General features: G+C 41.8%; 1 protein-coding gene across 2 annotated transcripts; it reads right to left on the reverse strand.

The window, feature by feature from the left end:
- Positions 1-256: 256 nt before the first annotated feature.
- LOC144530001 (ubiquitin carboxyl-terminal hydrolase 22-like) lies at positions 257-26,192 on the reverse strand. 2 transcript variants are annotated; one of them, XM_078269400.1, is made up of 14 exons: positions 25,718-26,192; positions 24,759-24,791; positions 12,796-12,928; positions 10,651-10,764; positions 10,449-10,550; positions 9,041-9,207; positions 7,305-7,464; positions 6,608-6,713; positions 5,357-5,515; positions 4,368-4,494; positions 2,738-2,829; positions 2,222-2,284; positions 1,637-1,786; positions 257-1,538 (listed from the first exon to the last, which is right to left on the reverse strand). In XM_078269400.1, the coding sequence occupies exons 1-14, from the start codon at positions 25,835-25,837 to the stop codon at positions 1,496-1,498; spliced, it is 1,569 nt and encodes a 522-aa protein (XP_078125526.1). In that variant the 5' UTR covers positions 25,838-26,192; the 3' UTR covers positions 257-1,495. The 2 variants fall into 2 exon arrangements, with proteins under 2 accessions (XP_078125526.1, XP_078125527.1); XM_078269401.1 differs by lacking the exon at positions 24,759-24,791.

Consider the following 26,192-nt stretch of genomic DNA (forward strand, 5'->3'; position numbering starts at 1 on the left):
TTTACTGCACTGCAGAGGCAAGACACCACGAACCACACCGGTCTACACCAGCCACACACACAGTTGCCATGGAGAAGATTAACACTGATGGATTCAGAACCAGGCTATGGTCGCACAGTGCCCATATACGTGCAATCTGTTTTACCCTCTATATAGCTCACGTCTTCCCATCCCCAAACTTCAGAAAAGAAATCATGATTGGCACCAGGCCTTGGAGGTGTTGCTGAGGGCAAATTTTCAAATAAGATCATGAGAGCCCAGTCGCATGCAGTGTTGTTAAATGGGCTTTTTTTTTTTTTTTTTTGCACGGAGCATTCAAGGTGTTACATGAGAGAACACAGCATTCTCACATATTATAGGACCTCATTTGGAGTTCATGTATCGAGTCTTCTCTTCAGAATGCCATACGAAACCCAAAGCTCACATTCAACATACAATTCATAAACAGCAAAAGGTTAGCCAATTTAACCATCACCATCATAATACCAACAATTCCACAAGAATGAAAGTATAATACGTCCAAAAACATTTCCAGTACTAGAACAGCGAGGGAAATATGACTGTACTGAAATGTAAAAAGAAATCAAAAAGACACCGAAAGGAACAGTAAACAAAAATTCAATGAGTTGCTAAAAAAATAGATATTCCCTGCCCTCAACCAGACTTAAAAATAAAACAATCAACACAGTAAATAATGGAACAGGAGCACACTCAGGTCCAAATCCACTTAGTTTCCATGGCAGCACATCCCCAGCAACTGGCAAAGGCAGCGTCTCTAAGCTCTCCCATGTTGTTTTTTTTGCTCTTAAACAATAGATGTATACTAGATTTATACAGTATGTCTTAACTAAATTCACAAATGATAAGAATCATAACCATACCTTAAAAAAATGTTCTTGCAAAGTTCATAATACGTTGATTCTATATATTTTTTTTTTTTGCGTTCAGTCCCATATGCATATGACAACAAATCAAGTTAAATGCTTGGTCAGCATAATCAAGTTAAATGCGTGGTCAGTTGAAATGATAGCACCATGGGAGAGAAATGGAGTGTGTGTGTGTGTGTGTGTGTGTGTGTGTGTGTGTAGTGGAGGGGGTCAGAATACTGTAAGAAAAATCCAGATGTGCCCAATCAACACTCAAGACAGCCCCTGTCCCCCTAGGGGAAGGGAGAGAGCGTGAGGGGTGTGGGGCCTCTTCACTCTGCCCAAGCCTGGAACTGGCGACGCCTGACTCTTCCTCCTCGTACACTCCTCTTCATTCAGTTTTGTCAAGTAGATGCCAAGAAGTAGCTCAGTGCTTGTTTGTTTTCGTTTTCTTTTGAAAGGTTGCATGATTTCACACGTCTTTTTATTTTTGTCCTCCAGAGCTGGAGGAGCAGACTGGTTAGTCAAAGAGTTTCAGGTAGGTTTGTGTAATTGTGTTTCATCCTGTCCCCAGTCCCTTGGCTCTCTCATTAGAAGCAGTGGTTCTTCATGGTCAGTGGTCACAAAGACTACTCATACTCAAGGAACTGTTTATGGTAGAATAAGAGATACCTGACGGAGGGAGGGAGGGGGGAGAAAGAGACATTTGATTCAAATTGCATACTGTATAACATTTTGTAGCGCTGCCAATGTCTTGTTTCCATTCTTACCCTTCACTATCGAGTACATCCTTAATGCTGGCCTTGGTGATTATGGCATCATCACATTTGAACCACTGGTCTTTGTGCTGGCGGATGAAGCTGGTGTAGTGGCCACTCTCTAATGTGCCTTGGTGGTTGACCACCGCAAACAAGGAATACCTGGAAATAAAAAGACAAAGAGACGGGAATCTGTCTTTGTTCTGTTATGTGACTTCACTTAAACACAAGTATCTCATAAAGGCCCCACTATTCTCCCAATATATGGACACCTTTATTTCTTTTAAACCCCATACTGATGCTCTTTCAGGTCTTTCTTGTGCATTAGAGGCCTCATCAGGGAACACCTTGCATACTAACTTCTTCTTAAGAATGTCTGGAAAATGAAAGCTATTGTAACTGTCATGGATGAAGAAAACTAAGCAGCTTTTAATAGGCTTCAAATTGATTTAATTTGGGGAAGTCACAGCCGGATGCTTCAGGTCATTAGCATGTGCTGCTATGCTAGATGAGAAATTTCTACTATGTCAGTACTGCTGTGAAGCAGCAGTGTTAATAAATCAGTTTGCTGTGGTACACGTTTTCCAAGGTACTCACTTATTGTCGTTGTTTAATACATCAACCGTCTGTTGATACTGCCCATTCATTCTGCTCTCTTTGCTGTGGGAGACAGAAAAAGAATAGCAAGACATTAGCATTTTTAAAGCTGCATGCATGCGTAAACATGCTACACTGACACATAAATCCACTAGGCGGCAGAATGATCCTATCTATAAATGATCTTCAGGTCGCTGAACAGAGCTGAATGGATGCTACAGCCAGGGGTGGGGCAGTACCGCTAGTGCATGCTTTACTGACATCAATATATATTTATAGGGAGCATTTAATAATGCTGTTTTGGTAGCGATGCCGATATGTGCAATTCCTGTGAGTACAAAGTATGTAGTGTATCATATAGTATGTACAAACATTAAAATGTAATAAACCACTTAAATAAGTGCTACAGGGTTTTTTTTTTTTTTTTTTAGAAACATCTGTATATTTATATCTGGATTTGAAGACTGGCGGGACAAGATCCATTATATGGGTAGAAAAGCTTAGATGGAGGCTTACCTGGATGCCATGAATGGCGTCATGTCCAACTCTAGGGGGAAGGAAACGTATGTAGTGATCTTCCTCCGCAGTTTGGCAGAGTGCTCAAACCGCTGGAGATGGCCAGAGAGGGAGGATGAGAGAGGAGAGAGGAGAGAGGGGGGGGGAGGGGCAGAAGCATGGTAAGAGAGAAAGTGAGAGAGTGGGGGGGAGGGGAGAGGACACATATTTAGAAATAACAGGCATCATCATTACAACATACAAAATAAAACACAGCTAGTGAAAATGCATGTTTTCCACCCTGTGTCACACATTTACACATTCATAACAAGATAATAACAGGCTTGGATTGATCTTAAACAATCTTCTTGAAGCATGTTCCTATGAATATCATAAATACATTATAGGCCCCCCAATACTGTTGATAAATAAAACATGGCCAGCGGAGGGCGGCACGAGTCACTGAAGTCATGGGTGTCCTGGGACACTCGGTGAAAGGGCTACACAGTAGGAGGTAATGCACCAACAACTGAATTGAATTATGAACACAGTGTACTAGAAAGCTAAAGCACTGCAAAATCTGAACTTTGCCTCCATCAGATGTAAGACTGCATACACACAGGACAGAATTGGCATATATTACAGTATATAAATATATTTATTTATTGGAATATGTAAGGATGCTGTTCTAAAAAAATAAATAAAAAAAAAAAGATATCAAAACTAAATAATAAAATTAAAATTCTGAAAAAATAAGCATCTAGATTTGAATCATCGTTTAAGCCACGTCACGCAACCCTATTTCAGGATTTCTGCAGGTTTCAACAAGTCAAATTTAAGACTTTTTAAAAAGACCTTTTTGAAACCATTACATCGTCGGAAACAATTCCCCGATTTCCTCATTCGCATTGTAGGACTGGTGTCTAGTCACCTTGTGGAGGACCCAGAATACCTCCGCTCTTAGTGCTGGCTCTGATCCAAAAGCGACACGTAGGACGCTTACGGGAGTTGCGGAGCTGCAGTGTGGGTCTCGCCTAGGCCGTGTGGAGGTAGTGCTGGGGCCGGGGCTGGAGCCGGCAGATACTTGGCAGAACTGGCTGATGGTTTGGCTCATTTGCTGGAGACCCTTCACAGCAGTTAAATGTTTCTCACTTTTTGCATGAGACTCCAGCGCCCGTACACCCAACGATCCCAGTTTAATTGCTTTCTTGCATAAGAAGCAGTAGGCTTCAAATATGTTGTTAGCAACTGGCTTTAACCAAGCCCTACATTCAGTTTTAAGCCAAGTATCGCTAAACTTGCACTTCCCCATAGCTAAAGAATAGAATCCGTTTTATATCTGTGGTACAATCCGAAAGAGACGTGCGCCAAATAAAGTTGCATCTTGGTTTCATCTGAGTCGTTAGTCAGCGAAACATCACGGAATTTAAAAAATAGCGCAGAAGGAGCATTTTATTGACCATTAGAGGTAGCGTTACATGGACATAGGAAATTGAAGACCTGTTTGAAATAATTTAAGACCTAGATGGCTTCAGTGAAGACTTTTTAAGACTTTTTTTTAATTTTGAAGCTCAGTGTAGCCTGAAATAATAAAAGTGACAGATATTGTAACAAGTGATAATTGGCAGTACTTTGTCACTGGCTGACTCACTTTAAGATGGAAACATGCTACGATGGGGAGCTTCTTCATTGTCAGCTGTTTGGTGGATTCCTGGTAACTATGGCAACCGCCACACTTGATTTTGGCACTGCTTCCTAGATGCTCTGGCCGCGTAAACCTGCAGAGGGAGGGTTGGAATAAAAGAGAAGAAGAGAGGGTGTGAACGAGCAGAGAACATGTGGGACAAACAAGAGACAGGAAGTGAAAACTGGGAAAAAGGGGAAGAAAACTATCATGGTTATATTTTCTTTGGCTATGTTACATAATCCCTTTGATCTCACCTAGTTCTATTCCTACAGATCTGAAGTGAATCTGAAGATGTTATGAGGGCTTGTGCATCATGTCTGCCTGCAGAGTTTTGGTGCAGCCACTCTGTATGTCAGTCCACCCAACCCAAAGCCCTGCTGGTAATGCCAACGCCTCTATCACCACGGCAACAGCACCAACCAGTTCTGTACCTTTAAGAGACTTGCTGCAGCAACTAAGGGTGTGTGAGGTGCTGCAGTAAAAAGTCTGAAGGAAAGGAGGCGAGAGAAAGAGAGGGGGAGGATGAGACGAATGTGAGAGGTAGAGTGAGGGCACGGGGGAAATGAATTAGGTGGAGAGGAAAGGGAATGAAATAAGATAAGAGAAGGAAAAGAAATTGCAAGAATGAAGAGGCAGTAGAGGAGATATGAGAGGTCACATCTGCCCTGCCAACCTGGTGATGACGGAAGATGAGATCCAGGGATAACAGGGTTGTTGTGCCTGAGCAGACACAATAAGTGACCCTTAGTGAAATTCATTTCAAGTGGAGACGATTGACATCCATAAATTTGGAGAGGTGGCAGAAGGGATACAGGAAAATAAGCCAATTGAAAAAAAACAAGTAGAAAATGGCAGTCCCTCCTTTCCTTGCCAAATGTTTTTCATATAAAAAGAGAAACCTGACCGGCAGAAAAGACAGACATCTGTCTGATGTCAACTGACTGAAGCTGTACCTGCGTAGGCAGTCTGTGAGAGTGGTGGACCCTGACAGGTGGCTCTCTCCATTGACTGTGCTGCCATCCCCTCCCGGGCTGAGGGGCCAGAAAGGCGTCGATGAGCCAGGAAGGTCAAGACTGATGTCCCAGAATGGATCTATCGTCGTGGAAACCCCGCTAGAGAAAAAAAAAAAAAAAAAATGTGATTTGGATTATGAAGTTGAATAAATACTGTGTGGTTGTGTGTCCTTTATTACAGGTCATGATAAAAGGATGATGACATAGACAGCAATACAAAAGCTTAAATTCATGCAGCCTCTGAAGATTCTGAACATGTTTTTGTTTAATCCTGCTGGAAGATTGAGTGTGTGCATTATACACACAGGTCCATTTGCAATTCAATGAAGTATTACATCAGAGAAAATTGGCCTTACATAAGGAATTTGTATTATTACAGCCCAATGACTATAATGGACTGCAGCCCGGGCAAAATGGAGGCTTCTAGTGTAGAATACATGCAGTACGCATTATCACTGTTGATAAGATGAGTCATGGTGCTGTAACACCCAGTGGTACCAGCAGGTGGCTATTAAAGCAAGTAGGCATGCATTTATGATGGGTGAGAGAGCAACCCTGCAGTAATGTGGCAAAAATTATGCTACCATTTTTGTTGAAAAAGCCTTGAGGAATGCATTTTCTGTTGCTTAAGGCCTTACCCATGAGTAATCTGTAGTCAACAGTAGAGTTGTTTAATGACTACAGATAGGTTCAATTTATAGCAGTCTCTCAGTTCACTGTGGAGGCAGGTAACATGGCACAGAGCTGCGCTCGGCTTGCCTGCTAGACTGGGCGAGGTGCATTGCAGTTCAGTGCAGCGTGCTAGTGTTAATGTGACAGGACAGCTCTAGGGGAATGGCAGCACTTGGGTTGTGATGCAGTCTAGACAACCGCCCTTACAGCAGCTCTGCAGGGCCCAGGACTTTTAATAAGAGCAGTGTAGAGGACACATCGAGTGGTTCACCCACTCTGGGAGGACAGGTGGTGTCCACATCGATCAGCCCAGCGGTGAGAGTAGACTACGCAATCGGATTGATAGATGGATGATGGATGAATGAGTATAAATGTAGGAAAAGGAGGGGAATAGGTGGTCATGTGATGCTCCATCAACATGAATGGGCAGCAAAGATCTTACATGGGGCTTTATTTCGGTAAATTGCATTTTTACACTGTTTAGTCGCAAACACACAGGATAGACACACACAAACATACTGGCAAACTTGACAGGTAACATCTGATTGCAGGCCCCCAGTGAAGATTTGGTCGATGATGCAGTTACAGTGGTTTGGATTGTTGGCCTTCTTCCCATTGTCGTCTCCTGTGGACCACAAAGAGCAGAAAGTATAAATAGACGCACAGATAACACCAACAACCTGTTTAGCACCTCTGAAAGACTCTGTCTGGCCCTCTTTCTCACTTATCCATTACCCTGCAGAGCAGCCTCTCTGCCACTTCACAACTCTCTGGATTCTAGCTAGTAGTAGTAAGCATTACTGCAAGGTCTGTGGGTGAGTCAGCCTGTCATTGCACTGCAGCAGGGCCTATTGACATTCCTCACACTGCTTGCTTCCTGTCCCTTTGGTACACACTATTGCCAGTCTCCTTCAGTATGCTTCCAGTAAAGTAAGGTACTGTGCTCTGTGGGTAGATCTGAGGTATAACTCCACATGATGGATCAGAGGCAGTAGGTGGCCCAGACACACTCCTCTCAATCTCAACTGACACTGCTCTTTGCTGCGTTTCCCATTTAGTCTGACTTGAACAAGCTGCCATCCTGGGCTGACAGAAAATATTGAAGAACGCACATGCAAAAAAAAAAAATATTCTATAGTAAACCCTTCAAACTTACTTACACTCTAAATGCAGTATGCACGCTGGGAATGACATATGGATTCATTATATAGCTTACTGATGGTGTCCCCTTTGCAGTGCCTATGTAGTACATCTAACGCTGCGATGAGGAATTCGTGGGCGTCTTGCTGCTCGTAGCCTGCGAGGTGACGTGCATGAGTCCACACCAGGTGCAGCAGCCGGAAGGGAATGTGGGGTGAACGGTGGCCCGAGTAGAACTGAGAGCAGGGAAGAAAAATGGGAGAGGTGGTGGGGGTGAAGAGGAGCGTTTGGTTAGTCTATTCTCCAGGTGTTACTGGGTGCATTATGTTTTATCACATCTTTGCCAATCTCATAGCTACATTGCTCACTGTGATCTATAATTCATGGCTGAACCAGTCTGTCAGTCAAGGTGATTTTCTGACTCTTTCAGCAGCTACTTTCTACAATTCTAATTTTAAACTAATTTCTCCATGTGTCACCTAACAGCACTAGCTCTAATGACAGCACATCCATAGAGCAGAGACGGAGAAGACGAAGAACTGGTTGGAAAGCGGGAGCATTTGGAGCAAAAACATTCATCTGTGAAGAGTTGCGGAGTCTGTGCGTTGTCATGGGAATTCGAGTGAGTGACAATCCAGGTCAAGGTCAGGAGATGTGGGTAAGAAAGTAACAGAGCTGAGCAGAGAGCAAGAGTTGGCAGGGTGCAAACATTACAATGAAGTTCCAACCAGACCTCATTAATGCCAGGGAGGGCTCTAATTTCTCAACACCAAAATGTTGCACACACCTTGCTTTATTCTCCACAGCTCTCTCTGAAATCTGATTGAGCTGTGAGAGGGGAAAACATGCCACGCTGACATGTCTTTTGAATCTTACAAACTCTGCTCCTTTTCGGCAGTTTAAAAAAAAAAAAAAGTGTGTGTACGATTTGAGGGTGGGTTAAAAACAGAACAAAGGTGGGGGATGAAAGTAAGCAATGGAATTAGAGATTTGAGACAAGGCGTGGAGGTAGAAAGACTTGGGATTGATTCTGTGTGTGTTTGGGAACATTTAAATAGATTAATTTTTCTTGTATGACTGACCCTGAATTTTCTGTCTCACACAAAGCTGAATACTCAATCAATGTCTGCCTCCCTGGGTGATAGAGGTGAGCGATTACTGCATTCATACGTTATATAGCTGAATGGTTAAGCCAACTGAGACCGGGTAGGGATATGTGTGTGTGTGTGTGTGTGTGTGTGTGTGTGTGTGTGTGTGTGTGTGTGAGAGAGAGGGGGGGTGGGGGGTTGATGACTCAACCCATTATAGCACCACTTGCCATCTGTGGGCCCATATATATACTGGGAAGTGAGAAATGTAAGAAAAAAGCGAGGCAGTGTGGGAGCAGACCAGGCAGATATTACATAACGTCCAGGGCCAATGAGTTTGTTAGATGTAAAATGCCAAACTTTTGTATCAAAGAGCTGAGATTAAGTGGCTATAAGTGGCTGTGCAACATAATTCACATTGACAGACCAAGTTCAATAAAAGTGTAAGTACTGCATTCTGCTTATTCATTTGCATGTGGCTCTGTACATTCCTTTCAGGCAGGATTTTTTCCTCCTCTCTGCCTTCCTCTTTGGACTCAACAAAAGAGCTCAACAGTGACTCAGCCTTCTGCAGTGGGTTACACTGCGGGAGTATGTTCTGTATTATGTGGTTCTCAATAAAACCATGGCTCAGTTTTAACCAAAATTATGAATTATTCTTTTCTTTGTGTGATTAAATAAACCTATGTAACAAGTTCATACACACACAAACTGTGCAACATACCTCTTGAAAGAGCTGCGACATCTCACACACCAGACAGGAGTTTGATTGCATCTCGCACTTGTGTCTGTCGGAGAGAAAGAAGTCTCGAAGCAGCGGTGTGTGTGTTAGGGCCTGAACAATACAGTTCATGAAACATGTGTTGCCCAGGTTTATTAACCCTCGTAAACCTGCAGGACAAGAAGAGACAAAGCAAAGTGTGAGAGCAACATGGCAACGAGACAGTGCTTCGCATTCATACTGCTGCCAACGGAGGGCATTCAAATCTATGCTAAAGGACCTGATCTGTTTCTCTGGACACAGAGGTTTAGCTGTGCTCAACTTGCTTATTAGAAATCATCAAAATTAGAGAATAGCCAATACTGATACTCCTTAACACTAACTATTTTTAATTACTAATTAAGCATTTAAGTCACTTATCAAGCAAAAATGACCAATACAACCTAGTTACAGATTATCAATTGTGAGAATTTGCAGCTGTGACAGTGGCCTGAATGCAGTATATTTGGGTTTAGGTTAATGGTCAGACTAAACAAGCATATGACGACGTTAGCTTGGGATTCAGGAAATTGATATTGTCATTTTTACCATTTTATTTGACAAACTATTACACAATCAATCCAAACAATTATTGGCAGCTTAATCGATAATGTAAATATTTGGTAGTTGCAGACGTATATGGGACCACACACACACACCTCAATTTGCCTGCATAGTTATTAAACATTAAAGCCACTGGCACTTTCAGATTCAGTATTTTTGTTGCCAGCAAAAACAGTGTGTATCCTGGAGCAGACCCTAAAGCTGTGAATGGATTCATTTAGAGTGAGAAAGTAAAGCTACAGTGATCCAATGATGCCCAGTAGAACAGGTGAGACACAGCAAGGTATTGGGTCTAATCCAATTGAGCAAGGTTTGGTTCTGGAAGAGAGCTCTCAGCGAGAGCTTTAATACTTCAGACTGGTCCTGGTGTGCGCACACAAATAGACACACAGTCATCAGAGCTACCAACCAAGCTCTTCAAAGATATAAGCGGGTGAAGGATGGTAAAAGACATTTGGCAAACCAAAACCAGCAAACGCACATGTACAAAATCCGAGCAACACAACACAGAAAGCAGGAAGAAAACAAAGCAACAGAACACTGAGAAAACAAGTTATGGGGAGACACAAACACAAATTCAGGTCCACTGTGGTGCGCAGTATCAGCGAGGGAACACTGTGTTCTGGCTTCACAGTGTACTGCCTGTGGGGCTGCCCGGTCCTGTTGACCTTGGGTATCACAATTAAATGCAAGAGTGACCCCAAATACACTTGCGCCATAGGCACATGTAGAGACACACACAGCTATAAAGAATACCCACAGCGCACACACTGTCAAGGAATGACAATCTGTGCAGACTATTGCTTACCTATGGTACAGTTTGTAGTGATTTTCCTCCGCTTTGGATTGTGTCGTAATAATTCTAGCTCCCTCTTGGTCGGCTCCCATGTTGTGTATTTCTCCCCTATGCCTGTGGATACAAAAGGAACACAAATGTGACGGCACTGAGATAACAAGTGGCCTTGTTTCAAAAGCTGGATTAAGTTCTCTGAGAAAACAAAATGCTCTACCTTGCAATTTCCAGGCTTTCCTCTGTTCCTCTTTGGCAATCTGCTCCATGTCTTTGTCGTATATGTAGTCTTGACACACAAAACAATAAATTCCCCCGTATAATAAGTCTATCGCTGGAAACGGGAAGGAGGGAAAGAGAGGGAGAAAGAGAGATTGCACCATAATTACAAATAGATTTTTCCACCACAGTAACACACGTTAGGTTTTATTTTACTGTCCAACCTCGCTGGCACAGCCAGCCTCAAGACAAGTGCTTTCGCCACCCTGCCTTTTCCCCTCACCGCACGTGTGATGTCATGTTTCCATTTCATTGCTTGCACTGAGCAATTATAAGAGATATGAGCGGAGTAGTGATGGAGTAGGTGCATTTGTTTCCCACCCCCACCCGGGCTTTCAAGTAACACACCATCCGCTTCCATTCTAAAACTCCACGGCAACAATACCTCAGCTCTGTTGCCGTGACAACCTATTTTTACCTTAACTAGACATTTGTTCTGTTTTTGGTGCTACCCACAGTGAGAAAGTGAGCCAACACATCATGTAGAAAACCTGACTGGTGTATATTACAGGGTTCATACGCATTTTAACCAATACTTTTCCGGCAAATTTCCATGACTATGTGTTCCTGAAAATGTCAGTCGGCATTATACAATAAGAATAAAAATCTGTGTTAAAGTTTACCCTCAGAGGTTTAACAATAAAATGAATGACAATTTATGTGGTTCATAGTGGGATTCGTAATATTGCGCCCTGAATAGAACGTTGAGGTTACGACGACCTGAAATACATTTATTAATCACATATTATTATGCTGTGTTAAAAAAAAAAAATAACCATGACTTTTCCAAAACTTTCTGGGTCTTTTTATGTTAACCAAAACCTTTCCAGGCCTGGAATTTGCATTTTTTTTAAATTCCATAACTTTTCCAGGTTTTTTCAAAACGTATGAACCCTGATATTATGTTGTTGTCCCAGTGCCGTGTTTTTTGTCTGTGTGTGTGTGTGTGTTTCTTTGTACGAGATAAGAGAACATACAAAGAAATAAATCACGCAGAAAGAAAGAAATTAATTTGAAAAAGTGTCATCATCGAGTGAGAGGAAGAAGATACAGACTGTGGAGTACTGCACAAGATACAGCTGGGCAGGGATTCATGAAGCTTATTCACTTAAACGAAGGATGAGAACAAAGAATGAGAGGATGAAGAGGTGGAAGAAAAGGAGAAGAGGTGAAATGCATCCAGAAAATGGACGTAGCTAGAAAAAAAAAGGACAGAAGATATTGAAGGAGTCCTGAGGAGTGAGGTTGTTAGGAAAAGGAGATGAAAGAGATGTAATAAGGTGTTCTGAGAAGAAGGGAGCTTGCTGTCTAGGAGACAGGGAGGTTGGATTAATTTGATTAGAGATGGAGAAGAACAGAGTGCCCGTGTCAGAGAGGCTCCTGTGGAAAGCTCAAAAGGTAATTAACACTGTGGCCGATCACTTGGGGTACGTGTGTAACCAAACTGTTGAAATGCATTAAATCAATTAAAACCATTCAGACAACTACCAAGCCACCCTACCGTATGCCTGATTTTCTATATTAAGTAGTCCTTGTCAAGGTAATATCAAAATCTTGCTCATAAGTGTCATTGTCTTACATAGCATAATTGGAATGTAATGCTGAAGCTAGGCTTTCTGGTAGCTGTGGATTAGCAATGTCTACCCGTCTCTTGCTGCAGTATGAAAGGGAGTGAAAACTTAAACCCATGACATTCGACTGGCTAAGGCGCACCCCCCAGAATGGTAATGTGCTGCGGTTAGGGTGAGGTTTAGCTCCCTGTCGGCTCAGAGGAGGAAGTTGCCCAAAGTAATGCTGTAATCCTTCGCTGATAATAGCTTATGCTGCAGTGGGCCACGGGGGTGCATGTGAATGTGAGGACTGACAGAATGGGACTGATCCTTGGATGTAGGCAGGGACAATATAGTGTATACTGATATAGTGCAATCATCATTTATCAACTATCATTTGAGCTTTATCGGGAGATTTCTTTTTTAAATACAGAATTATGAAACGCAATTTGTTGCTTAAATAATACTACAACGCAATCAGAATCAGATTTGCTTCAGAATGATGTCTTAAATAGTGGGGTGAGTGTGTGGCTTACCTAGATTGTGTCTCTTGTTTTTTGCGTGCTCGTGGATGTGTTTCTTCGTAAAACAGCCGAAAAATACGCAGTAGAGACAAGAGTGGAGTCGGTTCAGGTGGGCGCCACACATGTGACAGATACACGACTTGGCCTGGAAAGAAAGACCCAAAGGAGAAAGGGGGTTGGAGGAGGGAAAGGAATTGGGAGCAAAAAAGGAGAGGACAGTCAGTGTGGTGAGAAAATCCTCTGCAGCAGGACAGAGCCCTGAGCTATACTGTAGAGTGGCATAGGCAGGCAGAGTGGAACATTCTGCCAGCTGAATCAGATTTCTGTGTTCCAGTCAGACACACAAACACTTTGGATGACACGGTGATTGAATAGACCTGATATGAAGACAAACTAAAGATTGCTGGGCCTGTTGACAAATTCAACGCAGTTGAATAACAACATAATTCCACACTGAATCTTTCGCTCGCTAACACATGCAGGGCATGATGGGATTTATTGCTTGGCAGGCACATTGGAGAAGGCAAGCAGAATTTGTCTGAAGCACACACTAACAGTAGCTGGAGTGTGTGTAATTGGTTTGACTACAGCACCCAGAGGTAACCCAGAGAAACTGAACATTAAGAGTGCCTGACATCTTCTGCAAACCTGCAATAAATGAGCCCTGCAGGGGTTGAACAGTTGCACAGGTTCTCGTCTTATGCACAATTCAAATTAGGTTTGGTGGTTACACTGCATATATGTGAAAGTTGTATAACAACTGCATGAAAGGGGAGCACAGAGAAGGGTTGTTGGTCTAGCCTGAGTGGCCATGACCAAGTCCGAGTAGTGAAATGCAGTGTGATAAAGGGAGAGGAAAGATGAACTGAACAAAGTGTGGTAGACAAGTGTGATGAAGATTGTCACAATTCTTTGGGCAGAAATGTGATACAGATGCTGTGTGTGTGCACAGGCGCACATGTACATGAGTTTGGATCTTCGTTTGGAACTGCATTATGAAGACCACAGATGTCTAAGTGCTCTCACATTGAACACACACAAATCCCAAACCCTCTCCAACAGGTGTCACTGTTAGAGCATCCAACACTAGTCAAGCTAATAAACAACATAGCAACATAGGCCTCACAGACATACAGGCTATATGGCTGAATACCTGTGTAGCTAAGCCTGGAGCCTTAATTGTGGTGGAGCTGCTTCAGGTGACTCTGGCCAAACAAGCTGCATTTGAAGATGTGATAAGGTATGACAAATACTCCCAATTCCATTTCACTTCTGCCGCCTTAAAAATGTAGCCTATAACATGCAGATTGTGTACTAAAATGCTATCATTTCACAATAAGTACTTTAGCAAATGCATTTTTAGCAGTGATTACACTCAATGCTTTCTCTATACAGTTCTGTTGGTAATGTGAGTGAAAGCACAGCAACATGTAGTCTGCAAGCCTGCTTTGAGAGGGAGAAATTGAATAAGAGAGAAAAGAGAGTGATCTAATCAAAGCCTTTCAGGGTGCAGACCATGCCGCAATGAGTCGCCCACTCAGAGAGAGAGAAGACAGAGGGAAAGTAGGTTTGAAGCAAAGGTGAAGAGAAACAAAATGAGAAAGAAACTATTGGCTGGTGAGATTTACCAGTTTTCAGTTTCTGGTACACTGTGTGAAACTAGCTTGGAAGAAAGACTCACACTCTTACACACCTTGCTTAAGCTATTAGACAGAAACGTAAGGGCCCTTTACAGGATTGTCTGCCTACTGCTATATTTTGACTAGAGATACAATAGCATAACCTGAAACCATATGAACAACATTGACGCATATTGTTGAAGAGAAATAAAAGAAGTTTGCTAGACAGTTTCACTTCCTTCTCTCTGGATGACACATAACATAGAACGGTCTGTTCAATGGGATAACTACACAACTAAAACCTAAACCACTTGTGTGGTATAATAAAGCATCGACTAGCCCACTTAACTCAAAGGATGACTTAAAACCTCAACATCCAAGGCCACAACATTTTTGTTTTATTTTATCATGAAACTTTAACCAATACAAATGGTGCGAACAAAGGCTTTTCAGTATATAATATGGTTGGAAGTGGGCAGTCAGTATAATGAGGCCAATATTAGGATGGTAAATGGCCAGGATCTATATAGCGCTTTACTACCTTCCCGGACAAAGAGCTTGACAGTTTGCCTCTCATTTTCCCATTCACTAGGGGTGTTGATGGACGATTCTGCATCGATGCAGTGACAGACCATAATCGATTATTGCCTACCGATGTTACTTGTTAATGTTCCGGTTGATGCTTTTCTTGTTTTTGCCTTTTTTCTGCTGTGTTCAGACTCCGCTACATTCAGGAAGTCTTTAAGTCTTTTTTTAAGAGCAGATACAATAGAAAGAAGAGTTCAGATATAGCTGACTGCTTGAATTTGTTGATGAAAACAATGTGTAGCAATATATAATAATATTGATGAGGTGACGCATTGTGATGCATCGGGATATCGAATCGATGACAGGGTATTCGTGATCGAATCAAATCGTGAGACCAGTGAAGATTCACATACATATTCATACACGGATGGTGGTGGATATTGGTCTTGACTATGCAGAAATGCTTTGTGTTCCAATAAACTATGTGCATCCAAATGCCTTGCCAGATACAGTTCCGTTTCACTCTCGCTCTCTAGTCAAGATGTACATTTTTGTTTAATAGTCGAAATGTCACACAAACCTTCCATTCCTAATCCACATCTCATTTATATATATTAACAATAACACTAATACTGCTGCTGCTCTGAATCTTGATCTGATGAACAAAAAATGTATCCATTTTTCTAGCTACTATACTACCTGAAGATCTTTTATTTTGAAAAAAACGGTATAATAAAGCTCTTTTAAATACGGCTTAATAAACAGTTAAGTAACTCCATGTGCATTTCTTTAAATAAAAAAAATAGATACGTTATATGTGTGATAAGACAGACAGGTTTTCAACAACAAAAATGTTGTCATGGTAGAGATCTGAATATATGCAAAACTGGTAAAGCTCATATGTGGGAGAGTGTGGAAATGATCGGAGCAGGTGGGTGCAAGACTGAAATAGCAGTCCTGCACAAACATCTATTTGTATGGAGAAGTTGTCAGAGGGTACCAGAAGTAATTGAATATTAATCTGCTCATATCATGGTAGGCTAGGGATAGGGGTGTTACATGAAACACCAGACAAATGCTACTATGCATTGCTGCAGAGACAGACCACAAAACTCACAGTCAGGTCTGTGTTTTGGCAGAGCATTAGTGGGCGTGGGCTGGATTGTGATGACATTGCAGTGGAGGGGATATTCAGGGTCACAGACACTAAGCTCTGTTTGTATTCATATTGGTCTATTAGCCACCCAGCTCTGAATGAGTGTATAGGAGGGGGCAGAAACAAATCAGCGAGGGGTGCTTTGCCAAGAGGGATGTATGGTGAGTAAAGGGAAGGAACAAAGTGTTGACTGCCACTTAAACTGAACACATCTACAGCAGACTCTCTGAACTTTTGAGGTAGAGCTTGTGTCATTGTCACGCTAAGAGCAAAAGAGGGCACAGATGAGATTAAAGGCACAGAGTGAAGCAGGACAGGGGTTTTTAAATTATAAATGAAACTCTACATGCACGAGCAGCAGTGATGTTGTTGATCCCCACTGCACCAGGACTCCAATTCAAAAATGCCACGCACCCCCTCACCCTCCCCTGCCTCAACACCCCTATAGCCGGTCTCTGTGCTCTCTCCCTCTCACCATGGTTCATCTACTCCTCAGTGTCTGCAGAACTGCCTCTCTCTGCACCCAGGGCTTTTAATGTTCTATTAGATCAGCTATTGATCCACCCCTGGCACAGACAACTGGAACAAGGGTTGGACAGGTAACAAGCTCACGTTCATGCTGTGCTAGGCTGCATCTCACATCTGGATGCGCCCTTTGAGGCAAGTTAGGCTGGGCTCAGTTTCCAGGGGAATCACCCACTAATGTACAAGGCTGTTGATTGGTGCAGAAAGGCATTGACTGGATGAATATGTCTCCAGTACATCTTCAACTTGAGGATAAGATAGCATTACATGCTCTGTGGGTCCATTGAGGAGCCGTCAGATAACAATGACACAAGCCCAACAACTACAGTACTGTATGAATCGTCCGATGTTCTACATCTATCTGCATACATATAAATCTAAATAAAGTAACATCCATACTCAGCTTCTCAATCTCCTCCTGCTTTATTTTAATCTGACTGCATTATTCCTACCTCAGCATTTAGGTTAATGCATTCATATATTCCAGGGATGCACCGAATCCAGGATTCGGCTTCGGCCGAATATTGGGCTTTTTGACGGGGTTCGGTTTCTGCCGAACATTAGAATTTTTTCCACCGAACCCTATGCGCGCTACGCTGATGGACGTAATGACGTTGATTACGGAAAGGTGTTTACATAGGTGGACTGTTCAATGCTGTAGGCTGTGAGAAAGTGAAAATGGAACTCGTGAGCAGAAAAAGTGTTGTTTGGCAGTACTTTCAGTCAAAAGAATGTGATTCAAGTCAAGCTACATGTTCAATTTGCAATGCCGATTTGTCTCGTGTGTGCAAGGACCCTAAACAATACACAACATCGCCGCTGTTAAAACATTGCGTATGAAACATCCGAAAGAATACAAGTTGTGCATGAAGGAATCTACAAACAGAACCCAAAATGCAGCAACTTCAGGTACGGCAAAGGAAGGACAGAAAAGGACAAAAATACACTGCTGCGGACGTTGTTTACTTCATTAATGTGTTTACTGTGTTAATGGACTGAGGATGGGAGTAGGATTTGGTATTCGGTTTCGGCAGAATCTTAACCAGTGGATTTGGTATTCGGCCGAATCCCAAAATTCTGGATTTGGTGCATCCCTAATATACTCAAACAGAGCCAGTAATGTGATGAGCTATAACTGAGGAGGAGAGAAACGGACGACGACGATTATGATGTGGACAAAGGTCTGGCTCTACTGAGCATGCTCATGCTGCAAAGAACAGACTGGGGAGAGAGAGTCAATACGGGGTAGAGAGCACAGCTGTATGAGAGCAGTGACTCACCAAGCTGCTTCACACTCATAAGCCTGTGCATGCTTACACACACACACACACACACACTAAATATGCACAAAAGGGATACACAAAATTTCTCCAGAACCAGCCCCCCCCCCACCCCTTCACTTCCCACTATCCCCACATGACAATGCCTGGCCTGCAAAATACAGTCTTAGCAGACACACAGAATACAGAATACAAATCTTACTCTATTCTCATCTTAGTTCCGTCCTTCAGCTCATTGTAACCTCTGTTGAGAATGACATGCTATATGGCATTTGCGTGAGAATGTATTCCCACCTCATCCAAATGAATCCGAGTTGTGGGAGGCACGAAGGATTGGTGGAGTGTGAAGTTTAGAAGCCGATATTGTCACACACTGCTATAAGGACATTATAGTTAAACCATGAGCACCAGTGTATGGAGTCTAGCTTCTTGCAATCTCGAGGACAAGAAATAAAACGGAATAAAATGAGGATGGAGTGGAACTAAGCTAAGATACAACTTCTACTACTACTGAACAAGGCTGCAAAAAAAAAAAAAAAAAAAAAAAAACAGACAAACATGTATGGCAAAAGGGAGGACCATGCCGACAGCATTGTGTTTGTCTGCACAGATGGTTAACAGTCTTGCTCCAGCTTAACAAAAGGGTGTGTGATCACTTGTCAAACCCTGCAGCTACCAGATGCCCACAAACGCCCTGCTCCACCAAAAGAAAACACGCTTTGAGGAGAGACCCCTGATGTGACTGAATGGTCCCCTTGGACTCAAACCTCATTAGATCACAGGTAGTTGATTTCTTTTTTATTCTCATGGCACCAATCGGGATTCACAGAGCCTTGAACATTACCTCCAGGAAAATCTATAAGTACTGTCTGCAGAAAACAGGCACAGTGGGGATATTAGTGTACTGCAGTCTTTAAAAGTAAATCTATATTGAGCAGAACTAAGTAATAAATTATCTTGCAAGTGTCTAATGCCACAATCTTCACCTTTTTCACAAGGACAGAGAACCATTTCCAGACAAAATGCCTAGTCCGAAGAAAAGCTGTCACTTAGGCCCAAGGTTTTAACAATAGGGAATAACTGAGTGTCCACACAGGAAGAGATTGATTGCCTCTTGGTTTTGGGCTTGGCCAGCCCCTGGGGAGTGACTGACAGTACCACCATCTGGCTAATGAGCTAAGTGAGGGCTGGACAGCAGCCTCATTGGCTGGTTCTGGCCATCACCAGCGTGCTTTGAAGCAGTCATGTATTACCAGAGCCTGTTGGACAGTCAAATGAGGGGTACCATCTCTAGTTAAAGGGAGGGCAAAGAAGCGAATTGGTCAGAAGGAGAGATGGAAGAGAAAATCAGTCAAAGTGAACTTGTCTAGCGAGGAGGGGCTGAGAAGAGAGCTGGACATAGCTTAAAGAGAGAGGAGCTTAATCAAAATGCAAAGTCATGCTCGTCCTCCAGACAAACATTTTCAAATTAAAGACTAACCCTCACTAAGCCTTATAAGCATATATACATGGTCAATGCACATAGTATATGAAGCTACAATACCTATATTAAAAAAAAAACACTGCTTTTTTGTTTACCATGGATCACTTTTGTGCCTATGTAAGCATTGCATCTTCCTGACCAGGATTGTTCCCTAGCGGACGACTGCTAATGCATAGTAGGAGACCAAGCTCTTAGTCAATCGCAGTTTCCTTTAACATATCTGAATTAAAATAAACAGCAAGGATGAAAGCACTGTGGTAGAGCACATTGTCATAGTACTGACTGTGCTCAAAGACTTCAAGTGCATTATAGTGCCTTCATACTTTTAAATAAGATGCTGAATATCTGTGGGAGGCTAGATTCTTTGAGGCTGAAAAATTGGGAGGCAATAGCATGTGAAAGGGACACCACAAGGCGACACACCAGGCCCATTACTATTGGAAGTTACAGACGTCGTGCCATTTGTTTAGTCTGAGTCACTGAGCCACAGCCACAGTGACTGACAGACCAAAAGCCACATTAGACAAGACCTGGGACCAGGCTGGGAGTGACAGAAAGCACACAGACATGCAAGAAATAGGTCTGGAAGGGGGCCAGAAACCAACATCTGATATATATAAACCCACTGAGTGTTGACTATGAAGCAGAGGGATGAAGGAAAAGGACAGGATGGGAAGAAAAGGAAAATGAGAGGATTAGAGTCTTTGCTATGAATTTCACAGAATCCAATTATTTAAATGAAAAAAATAAGCTGTGAACAGAAAACTATATTTTAGTATGGCAGTTTAACAACGCAGTGTATACTTTATGTAATCTTAGAACTATAACAACTACGTAAGGGATAATGTAGAGCGAGTCAGTCATTATTGCGTATTAGAACCCCGACAGGATGATGCAGGCGGAGGGGTCTTGAATCAGCCTGAAGAGGTTCAAAAATAAAACCGTAGAATGCCGAATCAGAATTGAGTATTCAACAAGGCTGTGTAATAACAAAGATAAACAATACAAGTGGTTTATTTTGCAAAAATGTAATGGGATAATCAAGAGGCAATGAGAATCGTGGGCTGAACTAGGTTTTCAAGTAGGCAAATAAAAGCAAAAGCAAGGAAAATGAGGAAGAAAAAGTGTGGGAGGGAGCAGAGAAGCAGAACATGCAAGGGCTAAGAAGAGGTTGGAGGAATAGATCCTGCTGCTACAAACGTATGCTGATGAGTCAGAGAACAGGCCTGTGATGTGATGGAGTCAGATCTGACAAAGAGATCTGCTCTCAGCACAGGAATCAGTCGCTCTCTGGGATTGGCTGAGCCTCAGTGCATTGTGTGTGTGTGTGTGTGTGTGTGTGTGTGGAAAGAACAGGAGGGAGAAAAGAGTGACACAAGGAAGTAAATGTGTCATCCGTGGAAAAAAAAATGTATACATTCATTTTCCTACCTCTGAAATTCCCAGCAACATCTAGCAAACACTTTCTCTCTCATCTTCCATCATCACAAGCAGAAAGAGGGTTTTCATATGTGGAAAAAGGAGGGGGGGTTATGGTTCCTCTGATCATATATGATTTATTAAAACTAGAAGATAAAAAAGCTGACTTCAGTCAGCTCTCTAATCACCACCCTTAGCCCTTTAATCAAAGTGACAGCAAATTCTTCAAAGAAGTTATGGCTGTAAAATTCCATGAACCCCACCCACCCTGCATTCATCTCATCCAATTTCTACTCAACCTAAGATAATAGCTCTGATTTAACTACATGACAGATTCCTTCATGGTGGCCGTGTTTTTTGTAGACATAGAACCTTGTCTTATAGATAGTGAATAGAGTATTCTGTTGGATGGGGCAGCACACAAAATACATAACCATGACCTTCATTAATATTCACACTATCCCTTCACCACCATAGCCATTCACAAACCATAAATTATAAGTATGACTAGAGTTGGGCCTAAAGAGGAATATATGCAACTGTTAAAGCAAGGGCAGGTTTCTATCTCCAAGCTGTGCCAACATCCTGCTGTGCAAGTCTGCTTAAATGGCACATGGCAATCTGGTGTAACATGAATCTCAATTAAGAGAGGAAACATAAGAAATCTGTGCAGACAAAGGCTCGTGTGCCGTACTCAATCACAATCACTCACTAGACCCACTAAACATAAGAAGATAGAAGGGAAAGTACATCAGAACAATAGTTCCTCCTCTGCAATCTGAAGTGGAGCCATTTTTTGTTGCATGACACATACTGACAGTCTACGGTGGGTGTAGCCCCTCTGGCTACATGGCATGCAGCACACCTCGACCAGAACAGAATTTAATGAAGCACAGATGCACAAAAGAAAATCATGTATGATTGAATGTCCATTAAAACCAAAGAGAAAACACTTTTGCATACTCGTTTATTCTTGCCATCTCCCTTAGTTGGACATCTTTAATACACTGCTCAATAGGCATTTCATGTTTTCTCCATGGAGCATTTGTGTCAAATACAACAGCTCCATCGTGCAGACTCTCGTACACTGTGTTAGCGTAAACACATAAGCACATCCCAAGCTAATGGGGCATTTCATCTAGGACCAACTTGCCAAAAGAATTATTATTAATTAAGCTTTCCTAATTAAGGATAGCAGATCCCAAGCCACTATAATGTTCCTGCACACTGCCTGGGAATTGATTTTAGCTTGAGGTAGAGAGGATGACAGCTTGCAGGGAGGCTGCTGAGGACAGACTACAGGAAAAGGAAAAAAGAAATGAGGAAGGTGGAAGGGAAGAGGAGATGAAAAACTGCAATTAAGGATAAAAGGCATTCGCTAATGAAACCAAGTCTAAATACAATGTCAAAATGCTTCTTTGATATCCTGGTCTCTGAATGGCAATGACTTTCAACTTCCCTCTATGCTGCATAAGGTGTCTCTTTTACTACAGTGCTTGCAGTGTATTTGCTATTGTTGTACTCTTGTGAGACAAATATGCCGTAAGCAGTGCAGTGATAAGTTTTTTTTTTTTTTCAAGCATGCTAACAAGCATACCTCTCATTGCCACATCTATTCAAATAACCATTTCCACATAGCACGGACAGATGCAGGATTTCTACGTGTATTTTTATTCCACAAAGTTAAGAAAGCAGGATGTGATGTTAAAGGCACCTAGTCTTCTAGCTCATAATTCAGAGCTAAACAAAATCAAAGACTGCCTCACCTCAGGAGAATGCCCTGCCTGTGTACCACTGGAGTAGCACTACACCTGCTCTGCATGTCAAGAGTCGTTAGGTGGTAAAGAGCCTTGGTGATGGTGGTGTGAGTGAGACACAAGACTCATACTCCCATATAGCCATCCTGGAGTGCAATTAAGCATTAGAGAGAACCCTTAATTCAGGAACCAATCTCCTTTCTCTCTGTATCAGTAACCTGTACCATCAGTGTCTGTTTACAGATGGGCAGAGCAAAAACAATGGGTACAAACACTGACAGATGTGAGACAGAATCCATCGCAAAGCTAAAAGGATGGCTCGTGTAAGCAAAACTGAGATATAATGCTATTTGTCAATCAACTTTAATTGTAGACAACTGTATTCAGTAAAGCAAAAAAAAAAAAAAAAAACACATAGCTGCATTGCTAATATAAATAAATAAAAACAGAGGCTTGCCCTTCTCTTTTTACTTACATCACACCTGTAAAAGTAATTATATATCTAAAATTTCACAATTGGATACAGTACTGGTATTACACAGCCATAGTTCAATGACAGAAAAACAGCAAAGCCTATTGTCAGTTATGTAAGATTACTTCAAGATTCCAAGGCCACGGGTGTACTGCGACGCAGTGGCATGTGAGAGGTACTATCTGGTGCTGCACTGACAGATGACATGGACTGATGGAGGACAGCGCATACAAATACAATGCAATCAAGTCTAAAACTACCAATGACAGCTTTAAAGTGTACAGCAACCTGCTCACGACAGCTCAACCTACATAGTGTGAATGCTAAATTGTCTCTGAATGCCATCTAACCTTGAGGACTATGACCGTTAGCAAGCTGGTTTTCATGCAGCATGCCACCACGGGCATGGTAGAAAAACAGGGAAGAGAGATTTCCCCATATACATACATACATACATATATATATACACATACATACACACATACATACATATATATATATATATATATATATATATATATATATATATATATATATATATACATATATATAAACATACATATATATATATACATACATACATACATATATAAACATACATATATATATACATACATACATACATACATATATATACATATATACATATATATACATATATACATACATATATATATACATACATATACATATATATACATACATATACATATATATACACACATACACATATATATACACACATACACATATATATACACACATACACATATATATATACATATATATACATATACATATATATACATACACATATATATATATACATACACATATACACACATATATACATATACATATATATATATAGTCATTGTTTCTCTAAAAATGGCAGAGACAAAGTGTTTTTGTCAGATGTAAACCTTAGGAGAAAAGTGGTGGATGCTGCTGAAGCACTGGTCATGGTGGTCATTGTTAAAAAAAAAGGTAGCAGTAAGGGTGCTGAGACAGTGAGGCTTTCCAAAGTGATACAGAAATGGTTCTCCAAAAATTAAGCGACAAGGAAGGTTTGCAACAGCTAAACATGCCTACTGGGGGTTGGGCAGAACACTGAATTGCTAAGGAGTGAGCAATAGAAAGCTGACCAGTTTTATTTCTGTGATAGACTGACTGAGCTCCTGTTGATTGCATTCCTGTCAGGTAGAGTGTGAGGAAAAAAAACAAGACAGTCAATATTAACATTTATCAAATGCTGGTAAAAGTGTTGCAGTGTCCCCCACCACACTGCCTGATAACCTTTTAGGGCTGTCTCAGACATTTTCAGATGCTCTCTAGTTCTCTCATTCTGATGCGCACCAGGGTTTAAAAATAATTATTAAAAACGATGTGAAAGCTGTGCTCAAACCAAAGCATGTCACAACACTGTATAAACAAAAGGGTCATCGACCATTTTGCACTAGCTATTTGTTTCGACATGCCTGCAATGTAACTGAGCTATGCTTTTGGCCGTTTTGCCGTTTTTGGCCAGTAATCTCACTGGCTGTAACTGTGTATCACAGCAGATACAGCGATGGGGCTGAATTCTTCCGCTACGTAGGTTTACATCTAATATTCAGTCCATTAAATGAAAAGGCACTGAGGCACACAGATAGGTGAGCAAGAGAAGAGAAAGCAAGCCAGCTCGTGAACTACAGTATGTCAGTGAAGAGATGAGGAGGGGATAAGCATCAACTCACCAGCTCTGTCCATCCTGCATCACTCTGAAGCACCTATTTTATCACAACGACATAAAAATGTATGACATATATAAGAGAAGCATGGATTTATTTTTATTTTTTATTTTATAACAGTCAAGCAACCTAGAAATAAATGTTGGTAATCCACAATAAAAATGTAAGAGTCTGTTTGTTTTTTGTTTTTAAATCAACATCATGGCACAAAAACAAAACAAGTTTTGGTTGACAAAAAAGGAAGAGAAATGGTGGTAAAGTGAAATAAACTGCAACACAGTCCGGTGATGACATCACATTACAGAGAGCTATTCGGAGCAGTGTAGGCCGAGCAGGTGTTGGGATAAGCCCAAATAGAAATTGGCAATGAAGTTATCAGCTGACGTCCCAGCATCCAAACTCTTGACTGAACGACCAGTGCAGGAAAAAAAAACACTGACCTAGGATGCCCAAGAGAGAACCGCTAATATGTGGCCTTAATGCGTGCGTGTGAAGAGACAATGGGTACATTTGGTGTGGTAATGTTAGCCCATGGCCACTACTCTCCTCAAACCCAAGTTTAACCATGCAGCTAACAGTTCAGCATCTATCAGACAAAACCGCTAAGCTAACCTAGCCGATTGACTCACGAAAAAAAAGGTTGAATAAACATTGCTCGAGCTAGTAAAAAGGAAATTAAACGTTGCGGTTAAAATAGCAAATAAGCCACCAGACTCCGCAGCTCACCAAGCAGAGTCTTGCTAGCTAACTTACCGGTGATAACCTAGCTAGCTGCCTAACCCTACTATTAGCAACATTACTGCTGCAGGAGTACTTTCACTAAACCCGTAATTTTGTTCAACGCGTTCAGTGATTGTGCTTCACGTGGGACATAATTTGCACTCCAGTTCTGTGTCGGTCTGTGCCACATTAAAATTATTTCACTTTTGTTTCTGAAGCTAACGTTGCAGTTCCTGTGTTTTTACCTTGCGTCTCCTGGTCTCAGCAGTACCACTCCAAACAAAGCATTGGTATATGACTCGAAGATTTTGTTTCCAATTATCCACCTTATAACCGTTCACATGGGAGCACCCGGCCGGACTCATGACAGACAAAACATTCAGGTTGGGTTTGTAGGTGACAATGAAAAGTCTCCTGGATGATTCAGCTAGCTGGCTAGCTAGCTACGAACTGTTTGTCCAGAAATGGTTTCCGTTTGGAAATGGGACAATCGATGTAGTATCCAAAATGCTCCTCGGGCATCTGACAAACACGGTCTCTGATTAACTAGCTAGCTACACATCTGTTCATGTAGCTAGTCATCTAACGGAATTATCACTTCATTAATACTGCTCCCCTTGCTGTTTTGACAGTTGCCTTTATCGTTAGCTCCACTCTCACGATTAGTTAGCTTTCTTTCTCTAGTTAGCCTGCTAACACTCAACTACAGCATCACAATGC

The sequence above is a fragment of the Sander vitreus genome, chromosome 15, assembly GCF_031162955.1.
Source record: "Sander vitreus isolate 19-12246 chromosome 15, sanVit1, whole genome shotgun sequence".
NCBI lineage: Eukaryota > Metazoa > Chordata > Actinopteri > Perciformes > Percidae > Sander > Sander vitreus.

Bases quoted from the DNA above. Each gene is read 5' to 3' on its own strand.
- LOC144530001 (XM_078269400.1), bottom strand. From the start codon at position 25,837: ATGAGTCCGGCCGGGTGCTCCCATGTGAACGGTTATAAGGTGGATAAT. The intron at 9,208-10,448 runs GTAAGCAATAGT...CTTGTCCTGCAG, and splicing joins CACTACAAACTGTACCATAG to GTTTACGAGGGTTAATAAAC. The intron at 1,539-1,636 runs GTAAGAATGGAA...TCCCTCCGTCAG, and splicing joins GATGTACTCGATAGTGAAGG to GTATCTCTTATTCTACCATA.